The 20,227-nt window shown below is 42.2% G+C and overlaps 1 protein-coding gene across 1 annotated transcript in view; it reads left to right on the top strand.

The window, feature by feature from the left end:
- Positions 1–20,227, top strand: part of LOC311052909 (membrane-associated guanylate kinase, WW and PDZ domain-containing protein 1-like) — a gene marked incomplete at its 5' end in the record, with an annotated part of 191,782 nt that overhangs the window by 114,257 nt on the left and 57,298 nt on the right. Inside the window, 10 exons of the mRNA XM_084068210.1 lie at positions 1,267–1,495; positions 5,948–6,033; positions 7,833–7,871; positions 10,462–10,519; positions 12,314–12,432; positions 15,370–15,495; positions 16,101–16,286; positions 17,291–17,534; positions 18,709–18,878; positions 19,616–19,825. Coding sequence (XP_083924336.1) covers positions 1,267–1,495; positions 5,948–6,033; positions 7,833–7,871; positions 10,462–10,519; positions 12,314–12,432; positions 15,370–15,495; positions 16,101–16,286; positions 17,291–17,534; positions 18,709–18,878; positions 19,616–19,825 — 1,467 coding nt within the window. The remainder of the gene's footprint in view (positions 1–1,266; positions 1,496–5,947; positions 6,034–7,832; positions 7,872–10,461; positions 10,520–12,313; positions 12,433–15,369; positions 15,496–16,100; positions 16,287–17,290; positions 17,535–18,708; positions 18,879–19,615; positions 19,826–20,227) is intronic.

The following is a 20,227-nucleotide window of genomic DNA, read 5'->3' as shown; positions in this document are numbered from 1 at the left end:
GCATGTGTGTGTGTGTGTGTGTGGGGGGAGGGGGGGGGGGTATATTTAAGTATGAATGGCATCCAAACACAGACAAAGCATACATTATAGGTGTTTTTGGGTTAAAATGCAACGTTTATTGTTAAACAAGTTAGATGTTTAACAATAATTTAACTCTTGAGAGCGTAAAATGAAACCAAATGGACCCGTAAGAAAACCCCTGCTGTAGTGTTTGTTCAGTAACAGGGGTCTCCACGTCTCTCCATTTTTTTTGTAAACACATTTTGAGATGGGTTACAGATTTCATCCAATCAGAAGAGATACAGATACAGGATACAGGATAAACAAGTGAAAAATTATTAGACAACATTTAAACTGGAATACAGGCTGATGAATGACCTTTGTGGGGTTCTCTCTCCTGATTGGATGAAATCTGTGACCCACCTGAAAATGTGTTTTCTGTTTACAAAGAGCCGGAGAGACAGGAGAGACTTATTTTTGACGAAAATGTCACTTGCACCTCCTAGCGTAGCTGTTAGCTTTAAGCGGCCTACTAGCCTGGCTAACAGCGTTAGCTTCGGAACTTTGCCTCGTGGCAGAAAACTTTTAAGAGGATAGGAAAGAAGACTAAGTAACGCGTGAGCGTTCTAACCGAAAAACAGAAACTTAATTACGAATCGCCCGTAGAGTGGCACTGGGTGCCCTCGCTCTGGGATCAGCTGGGATTCGAAGTGTTTCGTCGTGGTTGCTAGTTGTTGCTTCAAGGCTTGTGCGCTTCGCTGTTTGCAGAGTGAAGGAAGAGAGGACGAACCTAGTGACGCAGGGGGTTTTATACCCCAACCGGCTTCCGGTTTTGCGTCACATAACCCTAGCCAATTGAAATTGTAACCGGGAGTTCATGTGTTGTGCTCTGTGCATCGCTAGAGGGCGATGATATCCCATAAGTAAGCATATTAAGGAGGAACGAAATAACAACTAAAGTTTTCAAATAGTTGTAGTGGAGTAATTAAGTACAATATTTGGCTCTCACTACTGAGATGTAGTGGAGTAAAAGTATAGACAATTGGAAATACTCCAGTGAAGTTAAAGTACCTCAAAATTGTATTTAAGTACAGTACTTGAGTAAATGTACTTAGTAATAGTTACTTTACACCAGTGCACGAGACATAAATCTATCTCTGTCTCTTCCTTGTATGTGTTGCTCCTCTGTGGTGTGTTGTTGTTGTTGTTATTACCCAGGATCCTTAGTGCGTAGCCTCTTCCCCTCTCCCTCCTTGCTGTGCTCAGGTAACCCTAGCGACCCGGACGAGCTCCGCGGTGGTGGCGGCATCCTCCGGCCGTACCCGGCGCGGGACAACGCCCCCTCCTACGGTCTGAACAATGCCGCCACCTCCACCGCCGACAGCGGCCAGCAGACCCTCGCCGAGCCCCAGGCGTCCCCCGAGGACCCCCTGGGACCGCTGCCCGAGAACTGGGAGATGGCCTACACCGAGAACGGAGAGCTCTACTTCATAGAGTATGTATATATACCCCGAAGTGTTTAGAGTTACAGTATGTGTCTGTGTACCCCCCTAAAAGTCACCGGTTCTCAAACGTTTTCAAGTCAAGGACCCCCCCCCCAAAATGTATGTATTTTGCTGTGGACCCCCACCTCAAATATTTAGTTCCAGGGACCCCCAGGAGCAAAGATTTGAGTTACAAATGTTTGCTTAAAAATATATATATATTCAAAGGTTTGTACAAAATACAAGCTTATAGAGCGGCACTCTGTGCTGTGCTATGAGCTTGTGGATCTGCTATTTTTGGCTACCCCAAAAAAAATGTTTATGAAAAAACATAAAACAATATGGAGATAACAGGTTTCTGCCCGACAACAACGATATCTAACTAATCTCTCAAGACAGATCCTCTGATATAAGATAGTTATGATTTCCCCCCCCCCCAGATTGATATCAAGCTTATCAGTCAATCTACATTTCCGTAAAGGAAATGCATGTATTTATAAGTTTGACCAGAAGCAGGCATAAAACACATCCCCACTGCCCATACAAATGAAAGACCACAGGGGGGATGTCAAAAGCAGAGGCGTGGATCACTTTCCCCATCACCCCCAGTGAGTCCAACCCTGTGCATATCTGACAATTAGCATTGTGTGCAGAAGTGGAGCTTCAATGGATGCCTTTTTGATCAACCACACCATCAGATTGGGCCGTTGAGGTGAACAATTGATCAAAACACAACTATTCACACCATCCAACAAAAAGCAATCACACTCTGGCTCGGTGCTTTGAATGTGGAAACCAGCGAATTGCAAATGACCCTGGCTAGTGGCTACGTGTCACTGAGGTGTGCAGCTAACACCTGTTAAGTACTGTACTAGACTACTACTACCTTTAAGCACAATGCTGAACAGAGCAGATGAGACAATAGTATTGAGAATTTGTTCAGGAAGAGACAACAATACTCTAGAATATAGTTTGTTAAAAAAATATATACATTTTACTCGTATGTCGATTACATACTTATGAACCGTTTTCCATCAGAGGCAGTGCAACAGCAGGCAGTGTGCAGGCTGAACACTCTTTTAACAGACAAAAAAACATCTATTTGAAAGGAGCATCTCTCACTGCTTGCTCACTTTTTATAAATCAACTGAAAATATCGATCTGGGGACAGTTAGGCCTGCTGATATATGTTTGCAAAGATGTAGATTAATTTGTAGTCTTGGTGCAGTAGCTATCGTTTTTACAAATTGCAATAAAAAAAAGAAGTATTTATATATAAATATGACGCATTTAACTAACTACACTATACTGTCACTGCCCTTTTTCTGTCGCTTAACGATAGATAAGCCTAATCTAGGGGTGTCCAGGCGTTTATCAACGGGCCATATTTTAAAGTATGAAAATCCCTTTAGGGCCGACTGCACCCCCTGACATACTGTACCTTACCATAACAAAGTCACATACAAATCACAACCATGTTATTTAACTACAGTGCAATAACAATAGTCTTTTGTTGTCAGTGTAGCCAAATGTAAGCCGTGAACAAAACAAAAACAATCCAGCCCTTTTTTTCACGTGCATGCACTGCAGTGCTTTTATATTTATGACTTTTCTCTCACTTCTTGGGATGAAACAACTTGAGGAAACAAGCCGAAATCCTCACAAATTCTACAGAGAAATAGCCTTTTCTGACCAAGGTTAATATTCAAAGCACTCAGAAACTTCAGCGTATGAATTTCACATGACTGTTACTGGTGGTGGGCCATAAATAATACATTTTAGGAAGGAAGCTCTCGTGTCACGACTCCCCCCCCCCCCCCCCCCCCCCCCCCAACTCTGGACATGTCTAGACTATATCATGGGTATGATGATTTCATTGCCCAGCGAGAGAAGCAAGCGACCGGGTGTACGACAACAAGCCCAAAAGAAGTGACTAGGCCACATGATCACACACACAGGGGGGTCCCCAGCAAAATACATATCATGTTGGGGGTCCTTAACATGAAAAAGTTTGAGAACCACTGATATAGCAACATAAGTTTTTTTCAGAAAACTGTTAGGATTTAGAAGACATTTTGTAGAATCGGCTTCAGGTCTTAATGGGTTAATATAGTATTATTATTATTTGTACTACTGTACCAATTCATACAATGATCTTGAAAAAAAGATTATTTTAAGATGAGGGGTAACACTGGGTATGCTGATTTCAGTGGCTTGTGCCCATATGCTGGTGAGACTAGCTCCACCCCTGATGATGGTGTGTATTCTTATTCTACCTGTACTTATTGTCAGGGAAATGTCTCCCAGGCCGGCCCCCTCCTCCCACCTCCACCCCCACCTGTCCCCTGTCATTTGAGTCGACCCCTCCCCTATCCCTTCTTCTGGTCAGCGTTGCCAGATTTTGAGAGAGAAACAAAGCAGCCAGGTGTATGAAAACAAGCCCAAAAGAAGCGTACACACATACAAACATAATACATTGGCTATTGGAAAATAGCAGATCTACAAGCTCACAACGCGTTGCGATGTGACGCGTTGTGAGCTTGTAGATCTGCTATTTTCAAAAGAAAATCTTTGAAAGAACTGAAACATTTTGAATATATTTTGAAACATTTTAACACAAATCTTGTATGGGGGTCCCTGGCACAAAATATTTTTAGGTGGGTGGTGGGGGAGGGGTGGGGGGGGATCGGTGTACAAATGATGTTTGAGGACCACTGTTTTAAACTACATTAGGAAACAAGCCTGCAACCACCAATATTTATTTACAAGCAACTTTACAGAAAAAACAAGCCCAAAGTCGCTTATAACAAGCAGACATGGCAACACTTGCTCCAGGTCCCATCCAACCAGGCGAGCCCTCCAGGGCGGCATGGTAACCCCCCCCCCACCCCCCACCCATGCCCCCATGCTCTCATCTGTAAACAGATCACACACAGACAGACATCCAGCCTCCTCAGAGTCACCACCTGACTGCCTCCAGCTCCCTCTCTCTCTCTCTCTCTCTGCTACACACACACACAGGATTACTACTACGACCCATCAGGATATATGGCCGCTGTGTACCGACACCTTCAGCGATATTATTTGTATGTCTCTTTATGTCGCGTCATCGTTTAAAGGTGCAGTAAGTGATATTCTTTTGTTAAATGAAGTGTTAGATAGCTCTATATGCTGATAGTAATCATTGCTGCTGTTGTAGAGTGTTTGTTCTCCCTGTCTCTCCCACCTTTTTAGCGAACAGAACGGTTGGTTGGGATACCATAATAAATGGGTTCTCTACTTCTGATTGGATGATGATTGGTAACCCACCTGAAAATGTGTTTTCTGTTTATTAAAGAGCTGGAGAGACAGGGAGACACAAACAATCTAAAGCAGGGGTTTTCAATGTTTTCTCAGGCAATGATTACTATCAGAATATAGAGCTATATAGCTTTTTAACAAAACAAAAAAAAGTTTGTATTGAACCAAAGAATATCACTTACACCATTGGTTCTCAAAGTGGGGTCCTGGGACCCCTAGGGGTCCTTGAAGGAGTTCCAGGGGGTCCCCAGCTAAATGATCGATTAGGCACCAAATGGACCCTTATGGGTCTGTAACTCTGAGAGTGTACAAATGGAACCAAATGGACCCTAACGGGTCCATTTGGTTTCATTTGTACACTCTCAGAGTTAAATTGACATAGATTTTACATTATAAATTGCGGTCCAAGTGATAGAAATGCCATTAAATGGTGGTCTGTAGCCCTAATGCATGTCAAACTTGTCCTTGAAATTAAAATGGTTGAGAATCACTGCTAGAGCCGTATGGCATATCTTTTGAAATGGGGGTCCGCGGGCTAATCAGTGTCAATTTGGGGGTCCTTGACATGAAAAAGTTTGAGAACCTCTGACTTACACTACCTTTTAATTATGCTGTTGCTTATAAGTGAGGGAGGGAAACGTGAGGCGTTGTAACTAACTGGTGATGTTCTCTGTCTAAGATGTTGTTGTCAAGCAGATCTCTAGGTCTCATCCAGATCCATACTGTCCTGCTGACAGGGTTTTTAGGGCCTTGTTGTTGTTTATCGTCGCTGTCAGGCAGAAACCTTGTATCTCCATATTTCAAATTGGAAAAGTTGTGAGAAGAGCCGATCTATAAGCTCACAATGTGACATGTTGTGAGCTCGTAGATGTGCTATTCTCGCAATTGTCTTTATTTTAAAAGGGAAAGTGTGTCTGTGGGTTTAACAATATACTGACCCAATGAAAAGTATTAACAAAGAGCGTGTGACTAAATAATAACTACATTAGCTCCATTGGAACACAGGTTACAATGTTTTCACCATTTCCTATATTAGTAATGGTTTGTGGAGATACATGGTTTCCTCCCGACAGTGAGGACGTTATGCATGCATGAAGCTCCTGCTGTGCTGTGTTCTGATGGCCCATCTTCTCCCCCCCCCCCCCTCTCCCCCCCCCCCTCAGTCACAACACAAAGACCACCTCATGGCTGGACCCTCGCTGTGGAGGAGACAAAACCCCCAAACCTCTGGAAGAGTGTGATGACGATGGTAAGTTGCTCTTATATGAACTAGCACACACACACACACACACACACTGGTCACGGCACCATTGTCATAGGTTGTGGGTAAATATCCCCTTTTTTTCAAAAGAAATGATAAGAAAAAAGGGGGATACATTAAATAAATGAATGCATATTATTTCAAATGATTTAAAAAGCTTCAACAAGCTCTCAACTTTTCTTAAAAAAATACAGTTTCATCAAAAACTACTACTTTTCATCAATTAAAAACATTCCAACATTTTTCAAAAGTATTTCATAAATAACATTTAAAAAATATAATAATTTATATAAACACAGAAAAATATGTTGAAGAAGTAGTGAAAATAGCAGAGCTTGTAGATCTGCTGTTTTCACTAGTTTGGGTCCCGGTCAGACATCTGACTTCTCTTTTGGGTCTCTCTTTTGGGTCCCATGGAACCCCCTGAGGGACCCAAGGGGGTCCCCTGACCCCACTTTGAGAACCAGTAGGAGAATAGTAGCAGAATGTTGTAGAAGAGGAAGCCTGCATGTTGTTGTGTTGTGGTTTATGAGCCAGTAGGGGGTGCTGTGAGCTCTCTTTCCTCTGTTGTGATTTGAATGTACACTATCAGATCAGGCCATTGTGATTTATTCCATAGCTCTGATTTACAGAACTATCATTTATTTTCTACAATTGCACTCCAAATAGTTAAACCTGGATTTTGATGTTTCAGTAAAGAAACAAAAGGGAACTCTCAAATGAACATCATTATACACAGGGGTGTAAATTAACTAAGTACATTTACTCAAGTATTGTACTTAAGTACACTTTTGAGGAATTTTTACTTTACTGGAGTATTTCCCATTTTCAGTACTTTTACTTCTACTCCACTATATCTCAGAGGCAGATATTAATTATATAAATATATATAAATTATTACATTATAAAACATACATTAACCACTTTAGCCCTAATTTATACCTAGGCTATTTGAAAATCGCAGATCTACAAGCTCACAACGCGTCGCATCGCGTTTTTCCACCACTGATTATACATGTCTTAGTATTTTCCAGGTCAGTAACAAACAACGGAGGTTTCTTTCAGGCATAATGTGTTCAATGGAGAAGAAGATAATTCCATAAAATCCCAAATAAAATGAAAACAAACCTAAAACACTAATTGATGGCAAACATCACAACATAGGTTATGAAACTGCACCACCAAGTGGTGAGAATGAGAATAGAGACAACGTATGTAATGTATCTAAGGAGCTATTTGCATATCGGTGCAAAAACCTTGTATCTTTTTAGGGTTTTTTTGTTCATCAATTAACGCCATACTTCGTCGTACAAGAGTTTCGTGCAAAGTACCGAAAATAGCCGATCTACAAGCTCCACAAGCCTGTAGATCTGCAATTTTTTATATATATTTTGAAAGTGAAAGTGGTTAAGTCTGTTTGTGGATTTTCCATCAGTGGTGGAAAAAATACTCAAATGTTAGAATAAATATTGAACCATTGAAAAGTGTCAACAAGAGCTTGTGACTAAATAATATAATAAAAAAATATTAGATCCATCCATTTGATCCATTGGAACACAGGTTGTTTTTTTCCTGAAAAGTAACAGTTTTTAACATACAAGGTTTTCACCTGACAGCCAGGATATCTTCAGGTTGTATGTTATCACTTGTTGAAACTAAGGGATGTGTGTTTCCCCTCCTTTTCTCCTTCATTCTTTGTTCACTTCTGTCCTGCCACCCACTCCTCCTCCTCCTCCTCCTCTCCATTCTGTGCCGTGTCTTCCATCTTGCTCTCTTTGATCTTGGAGAAGAAGGGGTCCATACCGAGGACCAGGACAGTGACATAGGTAGGTGGATGTAAGATGCTGTACTCCCCATGCCAGATATTTGGGTCCGATCCCAAGTTTTTTGTCAAAAAGTGCAACATTTTGAATCAATTTGAAAAAAACAGATTAAATCAAATCATTCATGTTCATCAATCTTACATGCAAAATAAATAAATAGACGCATAACTTTATATTAAGTCCTTTTCAAAACAATTGAGGTGTGTTCACCAATAATGACGTGCCCGATATATGTATGTATATGTCAGGTTGACAGTGGTTTGGAATTGGGACACATTGGTTAATTTGGCATGTCATTATCGGTGAACATTTCACGTTGTGACCATGTAGACCAGCAGTTTTATTGTATTTCTATAGATTTGTAATCAAATCGAAGTTCTTTTAGATTTGATTGTGCAATTAAGGGTCAAAACATGGGTTATCGCGGTCTAGGGATCCAACATGGGGACGGCATCGGACCCACATATCTGGCATCAGTTGGGTTCTACTGCCGTCCCTCGGCCCGTTATGTGAGCTGCACGAACGACGGCCAATGCGGAATGCAATCGGAAAGTCGATTACACGACTTTGGACGTCTATCTATACGAGGTGCTATTATTTGTGTCAGATCAGGAGCAGACAGTATGAGTGATTATTGATCGTGTAATGTTAGCCTGTGTTACAAACGCATTGGCTGGACTGCGTGGTAGAAGCAGACAGTATACTGCTCTGGTCTGTGAGGGAAACCAGATACCATGTTAATGTGAATGTCAGCTTAATAGCTCTTAACTGTCTGCCTGTTCTCTCTCCCTCTCGTGTGTGTGTGTGTGTGTGTGTGTGTGTGTGTGTGTGTGTGTGTGTGTGTGTGTGTGTGTGTGTGTGTGTGTGTGTGTGTGTGTGTGTGTGTGTGTGTGTGTGTGTGTGTGTGTGTGTGTGTGTGTGTGTGTGTGTGTGCGCGCGCGCGCGCAATATTATCATATACTTGTGAGGGCGAAACGTCCCCTCAAGTACAATAGAATGTGATAAATGAAGATAGTGAGGACAATGTTCCTGGTTCCTCAGAAGACAAATGTTTGTTTCATGGTTAAAATGTATTTAGGGCCTGGCTGGGCGGCTGGCTTTAGCGGTCCATGCACCTAAGCTCAATGCAGACTGACAGCGCTATCATTAAAGGTATAAAAGCCCAAAAGAAATCTTTAAAAAAATATATATGTATATATATATATATATATATATATATATATATATATATATATATATATATATATATATATATAAATTATATTTTACATACATACATATATATATATATATATATATATATATATATATATATATATATATATATATATATATATATATATATATATATATATATATATATATATATATATATATATATAAATGATATTTTACATACATACATACATATATATATATATATATATATATATATATATATATATATATATATGTATGTAAAATATAAATTATTAAGTAAAATATATTTACAATTAGGACAATATTCAGGCATTTAGAGCCTAGATGTTAACTTCGGGGTTCGGGTTAGACTAGGGAAGGGAGGGAGAAGAGGTTAGGACATGTGGAGCGTTGTCCAGGGTGTTTTAGAGAAGGGAGAAAAGTCTAGGACGTGTGGAGTGTTGTCCAGGGTGTTTTAGAGAAGGGAGAAGAGTCTAGGACGTGTGGAGCGTTGTCCAGGGTGTTTTAGAGAAGGGAGAAGAGTCTAGGGATGTGTGGAGCGTTGTCCAGGGTGTTTTAGGGAAGGGAGAAGAGTCTGGGACGTGTGGAGCGTTGTCCAGGGTGTTTTAGAGAAGGGAGAAGAGTCTGGGACGTGTGGAGCGTTGTCCAGGGTGTTTTAGGGAAGATAGAAGAGTCTGGGACGTGTGGAGCGTTGTCCAGGGTGTTTTAGGGAAGATAGAAGAGTCTGGGACGTGTGGAGCGTTGTCCAGGGTTTTTTCGGGAAGATAGAAGAGTCTGGGACGTGTGGAGCGTTGTCCAGGGTGTTTTAGAGAAGGGAGAAGAGTCTGGGACGTGTGGAGCGTTGTCCATGGTGTTTTAGAGAAGGGAGAAGAGTCTGGGACGTGTGGAGCGTTGTCCAGGGTGTTTTAGAGAAGGGAGAAGAGTCTAGGACGTGTGGAGCGTTGTCCAGGGTGTTTTAGAGAAGGGAGAAGAGTCTGGGACGTGTGGAGCGTTGTCCAGGGTGTTTTAGAGAAGGGAGAAGAGTCTAGGACGTGTGGAGCGTTGTCCAGGGTGTTTTAGAGAAGGGAGAAGAGTCTGGGACGTGTGGAGCGTTGCCCAGGGTGTTTCAAGAAAGGCTCCTACAACATTCTTGTGTTAGCTGATCTGAGTGAGCAGGAGGAGGGGGCTGTAGGGTTGGATCAGGCTTTGAAGGTTCGGGGGTGCCATGCAAGGTTTGGCACAAGGTTTGGCTTGTGGGCCGACATCAGTGTGTTGTACTGGGTGCGGGGCAGCAAACGGAATCCACACATTTCTTACCATTTCTCCACTGAAGATGATGATGGGAGCAGATAGGTTACATCATTGGGATGTCACGCCGTGTTATGTGTGTCTAACTTGCTCTTTGCTCTTTCAGAATTACCTCCAGGGTGGGAGAGGATAGACGACCCAGTGTACGGGGTCTATTATGTGGAGTAAGTGGAACACGATCTCCCACACCTCACCACACACACACACACACACACACACACACACACACACACACACACACACACACACACACACACACACACACACTCAGTTACATGTAAAAGTCCGGAATTCAAATTTTTTAATTTAAAAGTACAAAAGTATTGGTATGAAAATGTACTTAAAGTACAACAGGTAAAAGTCCAAAAATGTTTGAAAATAGCAGATCTACAAGCTCACAACGTGTCGCGATGCGACACGTTGTGAGCTTGTAGATCGGCTATTTTCAAATAGCCTAGGTATAAAATAGGGCTGAAGTGGTTAATGTATGTTTTATAATGTAATAATTTATATCTGCAAAGTTTTCAAATAATTGTAGTGGAGTAGATCTGCTATTTTTTAATAGCTTTGCCTTCCCGGTTTTAACGGGTTAACTCTGAGAGTATACAATAGTAATACATTTGTGTACTCTCAGAGGTACAAATGGGTAGATTAACACTGATGTTTCTTTTTGTTACCATGCAGCTACAACAAAGTCAGACTGTCTGTACCAGACAGTAAACACTCAATCGATAGAGCCTGCGTTGTTCTGAGCTGTCAGGACACGGTGTCACAAATAACTCAAGCCAGAAGAGAGCTTATATTGTTCAGTGACACTGGCATCCATTTTGGATGTGCCGTAGTGGTGGCGGTGTCCCCTGGTGTATGTGAACCAGAGTCAAACACCATGTAGGCTTTACCGCTATGCATCATTCTGACAAGTCATCTCTGCTTCTGTCTGTCTTCCATCTCTCTTAAAGGGAAATGAAACCCTATAGGCTAATTTTCTTGTTTGTTTTCCTGTACAGCAGGGTTTCTGCCGATCTTTAAAAAGGCTTACAATTAATATATTCATTTTTGTAAAAAATAAGGCCTTATAACTACTTTTTTAAAGTCTTAAATTCATGCGTTTCAAACGGACTCAGGGTCTTTACACATTCCACGCCAGAGTTTAATATCATAATGTACTCACCAGTGCCAGTGATTTATTGTTGTTTTTTTGTTTTTTTCACGTCGCCACAGACCTCGCTAAATACCTTAAAATCGCGTGTTAAACTGTTTGTAGACGCACAGGGTAGCTGTGTGAGACGCCCAGAGAAGACCGTTTCGATCGGCGATCGGCCATTTTGAAGTAGTCACCGTTTATGTTAAACAGCGATCAGCGAGGAGAAAAAACGAGAAAATGGAGGATTAGTGGGAGCTTTAGAATGGAGGCGGGTGGGAACGAAAATCTCCGGATACGGATATTTCCGTTTCCGGTGGTGCTACAATGAAATGTGTCGTGGAGAACGAGGCCTACAATGAAATGTGAACCTGCGAAAAAAAAAAAAAAAAAAAGACCACTTTGCGTAGATCTACGCGACTGGCACGCTGCGCAATTATTTAGGTTTGCGTAGATCTACACGATTGGCACGCAATGTGTTAACAGGTTCAAAACTACTGCAGATTAAAAACATGGCAGGCTAATTGGACACAGTTTATGAACCATCCTTAGACCCCTGGCCACTGAACTAAATATTGGAGCCACACAATATTTACAATATTTTCATACTATAATGTTTTTTTTCAGAGAGACAAATCAGGAGCTCACAAAACGTCACAACCTTTTTTCCTCACCTACAATACCTTTAATCATTACTCCTATGTTGTCTCCTTCTTCCTCTCTCTTGTTTCTTTCGTCCCTACATATATCCCCCCCCCCCTCCCCTCCCGCCCCTCCCCCCCCTCTCTCCTCCTCTCTCTCCTTGTCTGTCCATCAGTCACATAAACAGGAAGACGCAGTATGAGAACCCGGTAGTGGAGGCGCGCCGCCGTAAGCCCCTGGACGCTGCACAGCAGCAGCAGCAGCCTCCTGAAGGTGAGCAGCGCTATATTCGAGGTTCGTTTCCTGCTCAACTCATTTCTTTACTTTCAAACTTCTCCATGTTTGAGTCATAGCGTTCCTCCTCCTCCTCGCCTCTGCGGTCGCGGGGGGGGGGGGGTCTAAGGGGCCTTGATGTCCACACAAGCGTTTTCTGAGCCGCCCAGCGTCCTCTCTGCCATGCATGTCTATGGTACGGCGCTCTGGAGCACTCCTCCTCCTCCGTGCGCCCAACATCGCATCGCTCTCAGCGTACAGCGCAACATTTTCTATACTATTTTTGGCAAAACAGTAGAGAAAATAGTTTTAAGACCGGGAACACATCTGTGTAACCATTTTAACAATGATTTTATACTTTGGCTATTTTTGAATAGCCAAAGAATAGTTTAAAAAAAGTTTGATCCTCCTGGCTGCATGAGAAACGGCTCATTTACAGCCTGAGTTCGAATCGTAAACCACAACCATGACATGTCCATGTTTACCTCTCTGTTCAGACGTTGCAGGCATTAATAGTTAGTTTATGTATTTCTGTCATGACTTAACAAAACAGTTGAACGTACAGAATAAAGGCAACAAGATAACTATTTGCCGAAAGGGTATGGAGCTGAAGCTTATTATGCCCGCCTTATTAATGCTTAAATGCATTGTCGCGATAGAGAAAAAGGAAACAAACAAGCAAAAATAAAGAAAGCCAAGTATCAACGACGCTGCAAGTCTTAGGCCTCGTACACACAGTTAAAACAGGCTTCATGGCTTCACCCCTCCTCCCCTGCGACAAGTCAGCACATCAAAACCACGTGACTTCCATAGGGAATGAGGCATGCGTAAAGCATGCGTCGCGTGTTTTAACTGTGTGTACGAGGCCTTACATATCAGAACAAACGAAACTTCTTTTGATGAATATTCCACGCGAGCGCCCTGAACATGACATCTCAAAGCGCTCTCTCTGCTCATGAAACCCTTTGTGTGGACACGGCCCCTAATTCACTGTTTAGCTTCTTCTTTATTTGATCATACGTACTTTGTATTGTATTATTTAACTCTTTTGCTTTAGTTTGTGCCATGTGTTTTCATTCATATTACCGATATCCTACTTGCTAAGCATTCTTATACAGTAGCAGTAAAAAAAAAAAGAAAAAAAGAGAAGTTCCTATTATTTTTTACCACATGAATTTATAATTTGAAGAGCTGGCCACAGATGTAACTGCTGCTGAGAATTTATTTGTATTTATGCATTTTCATTGTAGGCATAGAGATACTGTGGCACGGAAGTAGAACAAATTGATTATTTTCTTAGCTGTTATTCTATCGACTATTTTTCGGAATCATCAAATAATTGAGGAGCACTTTTTGATTGATTTTGATTGATTTTAGATGAATTGCAGTCTAATCCATGTTTTTTTTAACAATCTATCAAATTGATTAGTCCAATTTACTGTTGCATCCTTGTATTGGACTTTACGCTTCATTTATGCAATTTAAAGACACGTAGAAACATAATCGTTATCTGTAGATATCACAAGTACTCAAGCCTAGAAATAATGGATAATAATTGAACACCACACTGAAGAAATCCCTCATATGTTTAATGATGGACTGTCCATCCCAGCCCTGCTCATGAAGCTGAATTGACGAAACAACTATCTTATGTTTTATACTATAAAGTTTAGTAATTCCAGAAGTCTTTGAACATGGGATGGAAGACAGTCAGCGATGTTAATTAAACAATGATTATCGTTAGCTTACTTCTCATATCACACATCACAAATCAATCTGATTTCTTTTCTATTATTATAATGGATAAAATGCATTAGTTTGGTTAACTGTTTTAGCCTTAGAAAGTTATGTAAATCCTTTAACCGCTATATATCAGGGGTCTTCAACGTTTTTCAGGCCAAGGACCCCCTAGCTGAGAGAGAGATGAAGCAGGGACCCCCTCTATATATTGTATAAAATTGTGTTTCAGATTAAACTTTTTTTTTTTTCACTTGGTCTGCTCTCTTTCCCTCTACACCACACCTCTTTGCCAAAAATAGCCGATCTACAAGCTTGCGCGCTGCGAGGTGTTGTAAGCTTGTAGATCTGCTATTTTTGGCTGAAGTTCTCCTCAGAAAAGAGATGCTAGGGTTCAAGTGGTTAATGTAAAAAGAAAAACATCATATCACACAAAGATTTGACGGCCCCCCTGTAGTAACTCTGAGGACCCCCTAGGGGTCCCGGACCCCCTGTTGAAGACCCCTGCACTATATAGTTGACCGGGGTCCCCCAGGGTTTTATGCTAGTTCCACTCCTTTTTATAGGTCTCCACCGCACCAACGCCGGCGGCAGTAAGTATTGGAAACCGCCTGTTGCTTAAAACCTGCTGTTGAATGGGGGCGGTGAATTCACTGGTCGCAGGGAAGCGTCGAAAAGGTTGTCTTTCGACCGCCGGATAGCAGCGGGCTTGTTGTTGAAAAAGGACATCAAGCCATAGGCTATTTTTATCACCATGGTAGCCGTCTGTCAGTGTCGGCTCTCAGGTGCATTTAGAAACTTTTTTCCCCACACCTTCCAACCCACTGATCTCCCGACTTCATTCGACTGCCAGTCTGTAGTAATCTGTAGTCTGTTTGGTGGAGAGAGCTACCTTAACATCACATCTTTTCTCTTCGCCGATCTACAAGCCTGTAGATCTGCTATTTTCTCTGAATGTTCGTCCCCAGAATAGGGACGCTATAGGGTTAAAGGACGTGCACTTTATGTTTCTGCTGTAGGCTGTGTGTGTTTGTTTTTAAATGTTTGTATGTCTATATGTGTACTGTTTGTGTTTAAATGAATGATTCCCTGTCATTGTCTCCACACACACACACACACACACACACACACACACACACACACACACACACACACACACACACACACACACACACACACACACACACACACACACACACACACATACACATACACATACAGAGTGGATCGAGGAACACGCTTCAGCCGGAGCCCCCCTGTCCAACTACGCCCCCAACCATCTGGAGACATACCGGGACCCCCATAACCTGCCACCCTTACCCCCGGGTCCTGGGGGGCCACCGAAACGTAAGGCTCTTTTGTTTTATGCAACATGCAAATTTGCAAAAGTACATTTTTTACTTCAGTAAAAGTATCAATACTGCAATATAGAAATACGCTGTTACAAGTAAAAGTCCGGAATTCAAAATGCACTTGAGTAAAAGAACTAAAGTATTGTCATCAAAATGTACCAAGAGTAAAAGTACTCCCCATTTCAAGTTTTCAAATGTAACATCTTTTGAAAATAGCTGATCTACAAGCTCACAATGCGTCGCATCGCGACGCATTGTAGATCAGCTATTTTCAAATGGACGAAATATATAGGGTTGAAGTGGATCTAAAAAGTAACTAGTAACTAAAGATTTCAAATAATTGTAGTGGAGTTAAAGTACAAAATGTACTCAAGTAAAGTACAAATACCTCAAATGTTTACTTAAAGTACAGTACTTCAGTAAATATACTCACTTTCCACCACTGTGTAAATACAGGGAAAAGTTAGATAGTATGCCCTTAAAGAGCTGGAGAGCTAGGGAGACCCCTGTTACTGCACCGCAACATGTTGTGGGCTTGTAGATCAGCTATTTATGATCATTTTACTTTTTTTTTTTAAAAAGACACATTTTTTTCTCCAGGAGGGAAGCCGTTCTTCACCAGGAACCCGGCGGAGCTGACCGGAACCTTCATCAACACCAAGTTGAAGAAGAGCCGTCGTGGTTTCGGCTTCACCGTGGTGGGAGGAGACGAGCCCGACGAGTTCCTCCAGATTAAGAGCCTGGTGCTGGACGGACCCGCCGCCGTGGACGGAAAGATGGAGACAGGTGCGGTTACACCAGTGTCTCTCTAAAGACCTACACACTGCCCGACATTTGATATCGTTGTGGTTCTCGCACGATGGATTGGTCGGCGACAGGGGTTCACTCATTCCAAGATATTTCACCACGATGTGATCCCGTCTGACGAAAACGTGAAAGGCTCCTGTGATATATACGCGAGACCGAGACAGGACGCTAATGATTGACATGAAATAATTCTCAATTTCTCTGTATTTCTCTCTCTCTCTCTCTCTCTCTCTCTCCCTCTCTGAAACAAACGTTTCAAAAGTCAACCAGAGTCCAATTCAGATCAGAAGCAGTGTTGCCGTGTCCGCTTATTATAAGCGAGTTGCTTGTAAAAAATATTGGTGGTTGCGTTTCTTTTTAGCTTAATTCCAAAGTGTAGTTGCTTATTTGGCTTTATTTCTTAATGTTGCTTTTTTTCTTTTAAAATAGTTGCAACGCGTTGTGAGCTTGTAGATCGGCTATTTTATTTGTATATAGGGTTAAAGTGTTCATGCAGCCTATAGTCGCTTTTGTTGGGCTTGTTTTCATAGACCTGGTTGCTTATTTCTCGCGCAAAACCTGACAATACTGTTCAGAGATACACACACACACACACACACACACACACACACACACACACACACACACACACACACACACACACACAGCTCTCTCTCTCTCTCTCTGTCTGATATACAAGCTCATTTTTTGGGCAGATTGTTCTAGTTTTTTTCGTGTTTTGGTTACTTTATTTCGAAGTTAAGGTTAGGTTATTTAATTCTTATTTTTGCCTGATTTTACCAATTTATTATCCAAAAATATATTTTATTTTTATTTTTTCAAAAAGTGGGGGGTATGAAATCACGGATCTGTGAGAGTGAGGGTGTCAAATCGTACGCACATTGAATGGCCGTGACGCCCCTGTCTCAAAGTCAGTATGGCCCCCTGGAAAAATATTCTGCCCACCCCCCTGTGCTAACAGTATAGTATTTGTTTGTTCACAGGCGACGTGATCGTCAGTGTGAACGACACCATCGTGCTGGGCTACACACACGCCCAGGTGGTGAAGATCTTCCAGTCCATCCCCATCGGCTCCATGGTGGACCTGGCGCTGTGCCGGGGCTACCCGCTGCCCTTTGACCCCGACGACCCCAACACCAGCCTGGTGACCTCCGTGGCCATCCTGGACAACAAGGAGCCCATCATCGTCAACGGCGGCGGCCAGGAGAGCTACGAGTCCCCGTCCAGGTTAGTTAGAGTGGGGTCCGGGGGTCCCTGAGGGAGTTCCAGGGGGTCCTCAGCTCAATGATGCGTTATTATGGATCCCGCCGCAGTTCTAGGCAAACCCCGCTGTGATTGGCCAGTAGTCGCTGTGATTGACAGTTCTTGTTTTTGCAACTATGCCTAAACCTTAACCCTAACCTCAGTAAAACTATGCCTGCCAGGGAGCCAATCAGACGGGTAAGGCGGGTCTATATCCTATAACGTTGGTGGGATTCATAATCACGCCACAATGATGGATAGTTAGGAACCAAATGGACCCTAACGGGTCCATTTGGTTCCATTTGTACACTCTCAGAGTTAAACTAACATTGATTTTACAATATAAATTGGGGTCCCAGAGATATAAATGCCATTTAAATAGGGGTCCGTAGCCTTAATGCATGTCGAACTGGGGGTCCTTGAATTTAAAATGGTTGAGAATCACTGCTAGAGCCGTAAGAATCTTCTCTTATGGGGGTCCCTGGCATATCTTTTCAAATGGGGGTCCGTGGGCTAATAAGTGTAAATTTGGGGGTCCTTGACATGAAAAGGTTTGAGAACCACTGAGTTAGAGTTTGGAACTTTTCATTATAGGCTTTTTATTTTGGCTTCATGTTTGTCAGTTAAGTTTTAATGTGGGCTTGCTGGTATAGTTTTTATTTTGTGCAAAGGCTTAGTTTTACTTTACTTTTTTATTAGTTTTAGTGGCAGTTTTAGGTTTTTGCGCAAGACTCAAAAAGGTCAGAAAATACTGTAACTGGAAAAGTGCGCTCCTCTGAGCGCAGATCCTCGCCAGGCCAGGTTGCCTACCCAGGACCCGCAAAGTTTGGCAGGCAGAATGGAACCTGCGAAATCGGACCGATACATCCTGATCACATGACTGCAGATATATTATGTACGTTGCGATATGACGATATCTGTCAAGATACAACGCGTTGTGAGCTTGTAGATCGGCTAGTTTCAAACATGTTTGTACTTTTACTTTAAGTATATTTTGATGCCAATACTTTTTTACTTTTACTCAAGTAACATTTTGAACACAGTATTTTTATATTGTGGTATTGCTACTTTTATTTTGAGTAAAATATCTGAGTACTTCTTCCACCACTGATTATAACGACCTCTCTCTCTCTCTCTCTCTCTCTCCCGCCCCGTTCAGTCACGGCAGCCATAACGGCCTGCGGGGGGAGCCCCGCCCCCACAGCCCGTCGGCCGACGCTGCGTCCAACGGTTCCCACGGATACTCCAGCAGTGACGTGGCCACGCTGGCGTCCTCCATCGCCACGCAGCCCGAGCTCATCACCGTCCACATGGAGAAGGGAGACAAAGGTTAGGAAACACACACACAGAGCTTATTATCACCCCCGTCCGAAAAATTATTCAGCTTCTAGATCTGTGGTTTCTCCTTCATTAATTGAGTACACAGAACCACAATGGAAACGAGCCTTCAGGGCTTTTTGTGTTATCCTTTTAGCATTATTGTGTAACTGTACCTCCGTACTTTTTAACGGTCAGTGGTGGAAAATGTGGTGGAGAATGTACTCTAGTTTTTTTACTTACGTAAAAGTATCAATAGTGCAATGTAGAAATACTCTGTTACAAGTAAAAGTCAGAAATTAAGAATTTACTTCGGTAAAAAGGTACAAAAGTATTGGTATCAAAATGTACTTAACACATTGACTGCCTGAATTATTTTCACTGCCTATTGTTATTCATGCCAGAGATTTTTCAATGAAAAAAAAAAAGTACTCAGGAGCCGAGATACAAAATTTTAAAGTTTTAAGTTAACAAGGAAGTGGATGAGAGTAAAGATCTTCAAAAATTCATATCTCCTTGGTCTTTGGGTCAAATAAAACAAAAACATTTTTTTTTTTTGAAAATTGTTTTTTTTGTTGCTAAAATCGAGTTAACTCGATCTTGGCAGGCAAGTGATGAAAAGCTAATATCGAGTTAACTCGATCTAGGCAGTCAATGTGTTAAAGTATCAAAGTAGAAAGTACTCATTACGTTAAAAAAATGACATTACGTTACATGCCTAATCATTATGATCATTATCATTCCTCCAGGGTTCGGCTTCACCATCGCCGACAGCCTGACGGGCGGGGGCCAGCGGGTCAAGCAGATCGTGGACTACCCGCGCTGCCGCGGCCTGAAGGAGTCTGACATCCTGATGGAGGTCAACAAGAGGAACGTCCAGAACATGTCCCACAACCAGGTGGTGGACCTGCTCAGCAAGTGTCCCCGAGGCAGCGAGGTCACCATGCTCGTACAGAGAGGTAGGGGCTTGAACTTTACCATATATGATACGCTATAGAGCAGTCCACCCCCCCAGGGGGCCTTGAGGGGGGGGGGGGGGGGGGGTACCCTGCAAAAATGTGTCAATGCAGCGTCACAATCATTTCAACCACTTTGACCATATTTTATACTTTAGGGCAGGTGGAGGTGCTGTGTTTGCGTTGCTCCGACAAGCCCGATATTATCAATACAATCCTGTAGTGTGTGGTGGTGATGATGATGACCCATTGTTTTCCAATCTTGTAGTGTAATGCATGATTATAAGATAATCTTATGAGAGAAGCTTGTAAGATTATTCTTTAGTGTGTCGTGTGATGAGTCCAGCTTAAAGGTAGGGTAAGTGATTATCTTTGGTTAAAATAAGTGTTAAATAGCTCTATATT

This window comes from Gymnoscopelus microlampas, assembly GCF_963454915.1.
Source record: "Gymnoscopelus microlampas genome assembly, chromosome: 10".
Lineage (NCBI taxonomy): Eukaryota > Metazoa > Chordata > Actinopteri > Myctophiformes > Myctophidae > Gymnoscopelus > Gymnoscopelus microlampas.
Note: the sequence above shows the minus strand (reverse complement) of the source record. Positions and strands in the feature narration are given on the sequence as shown.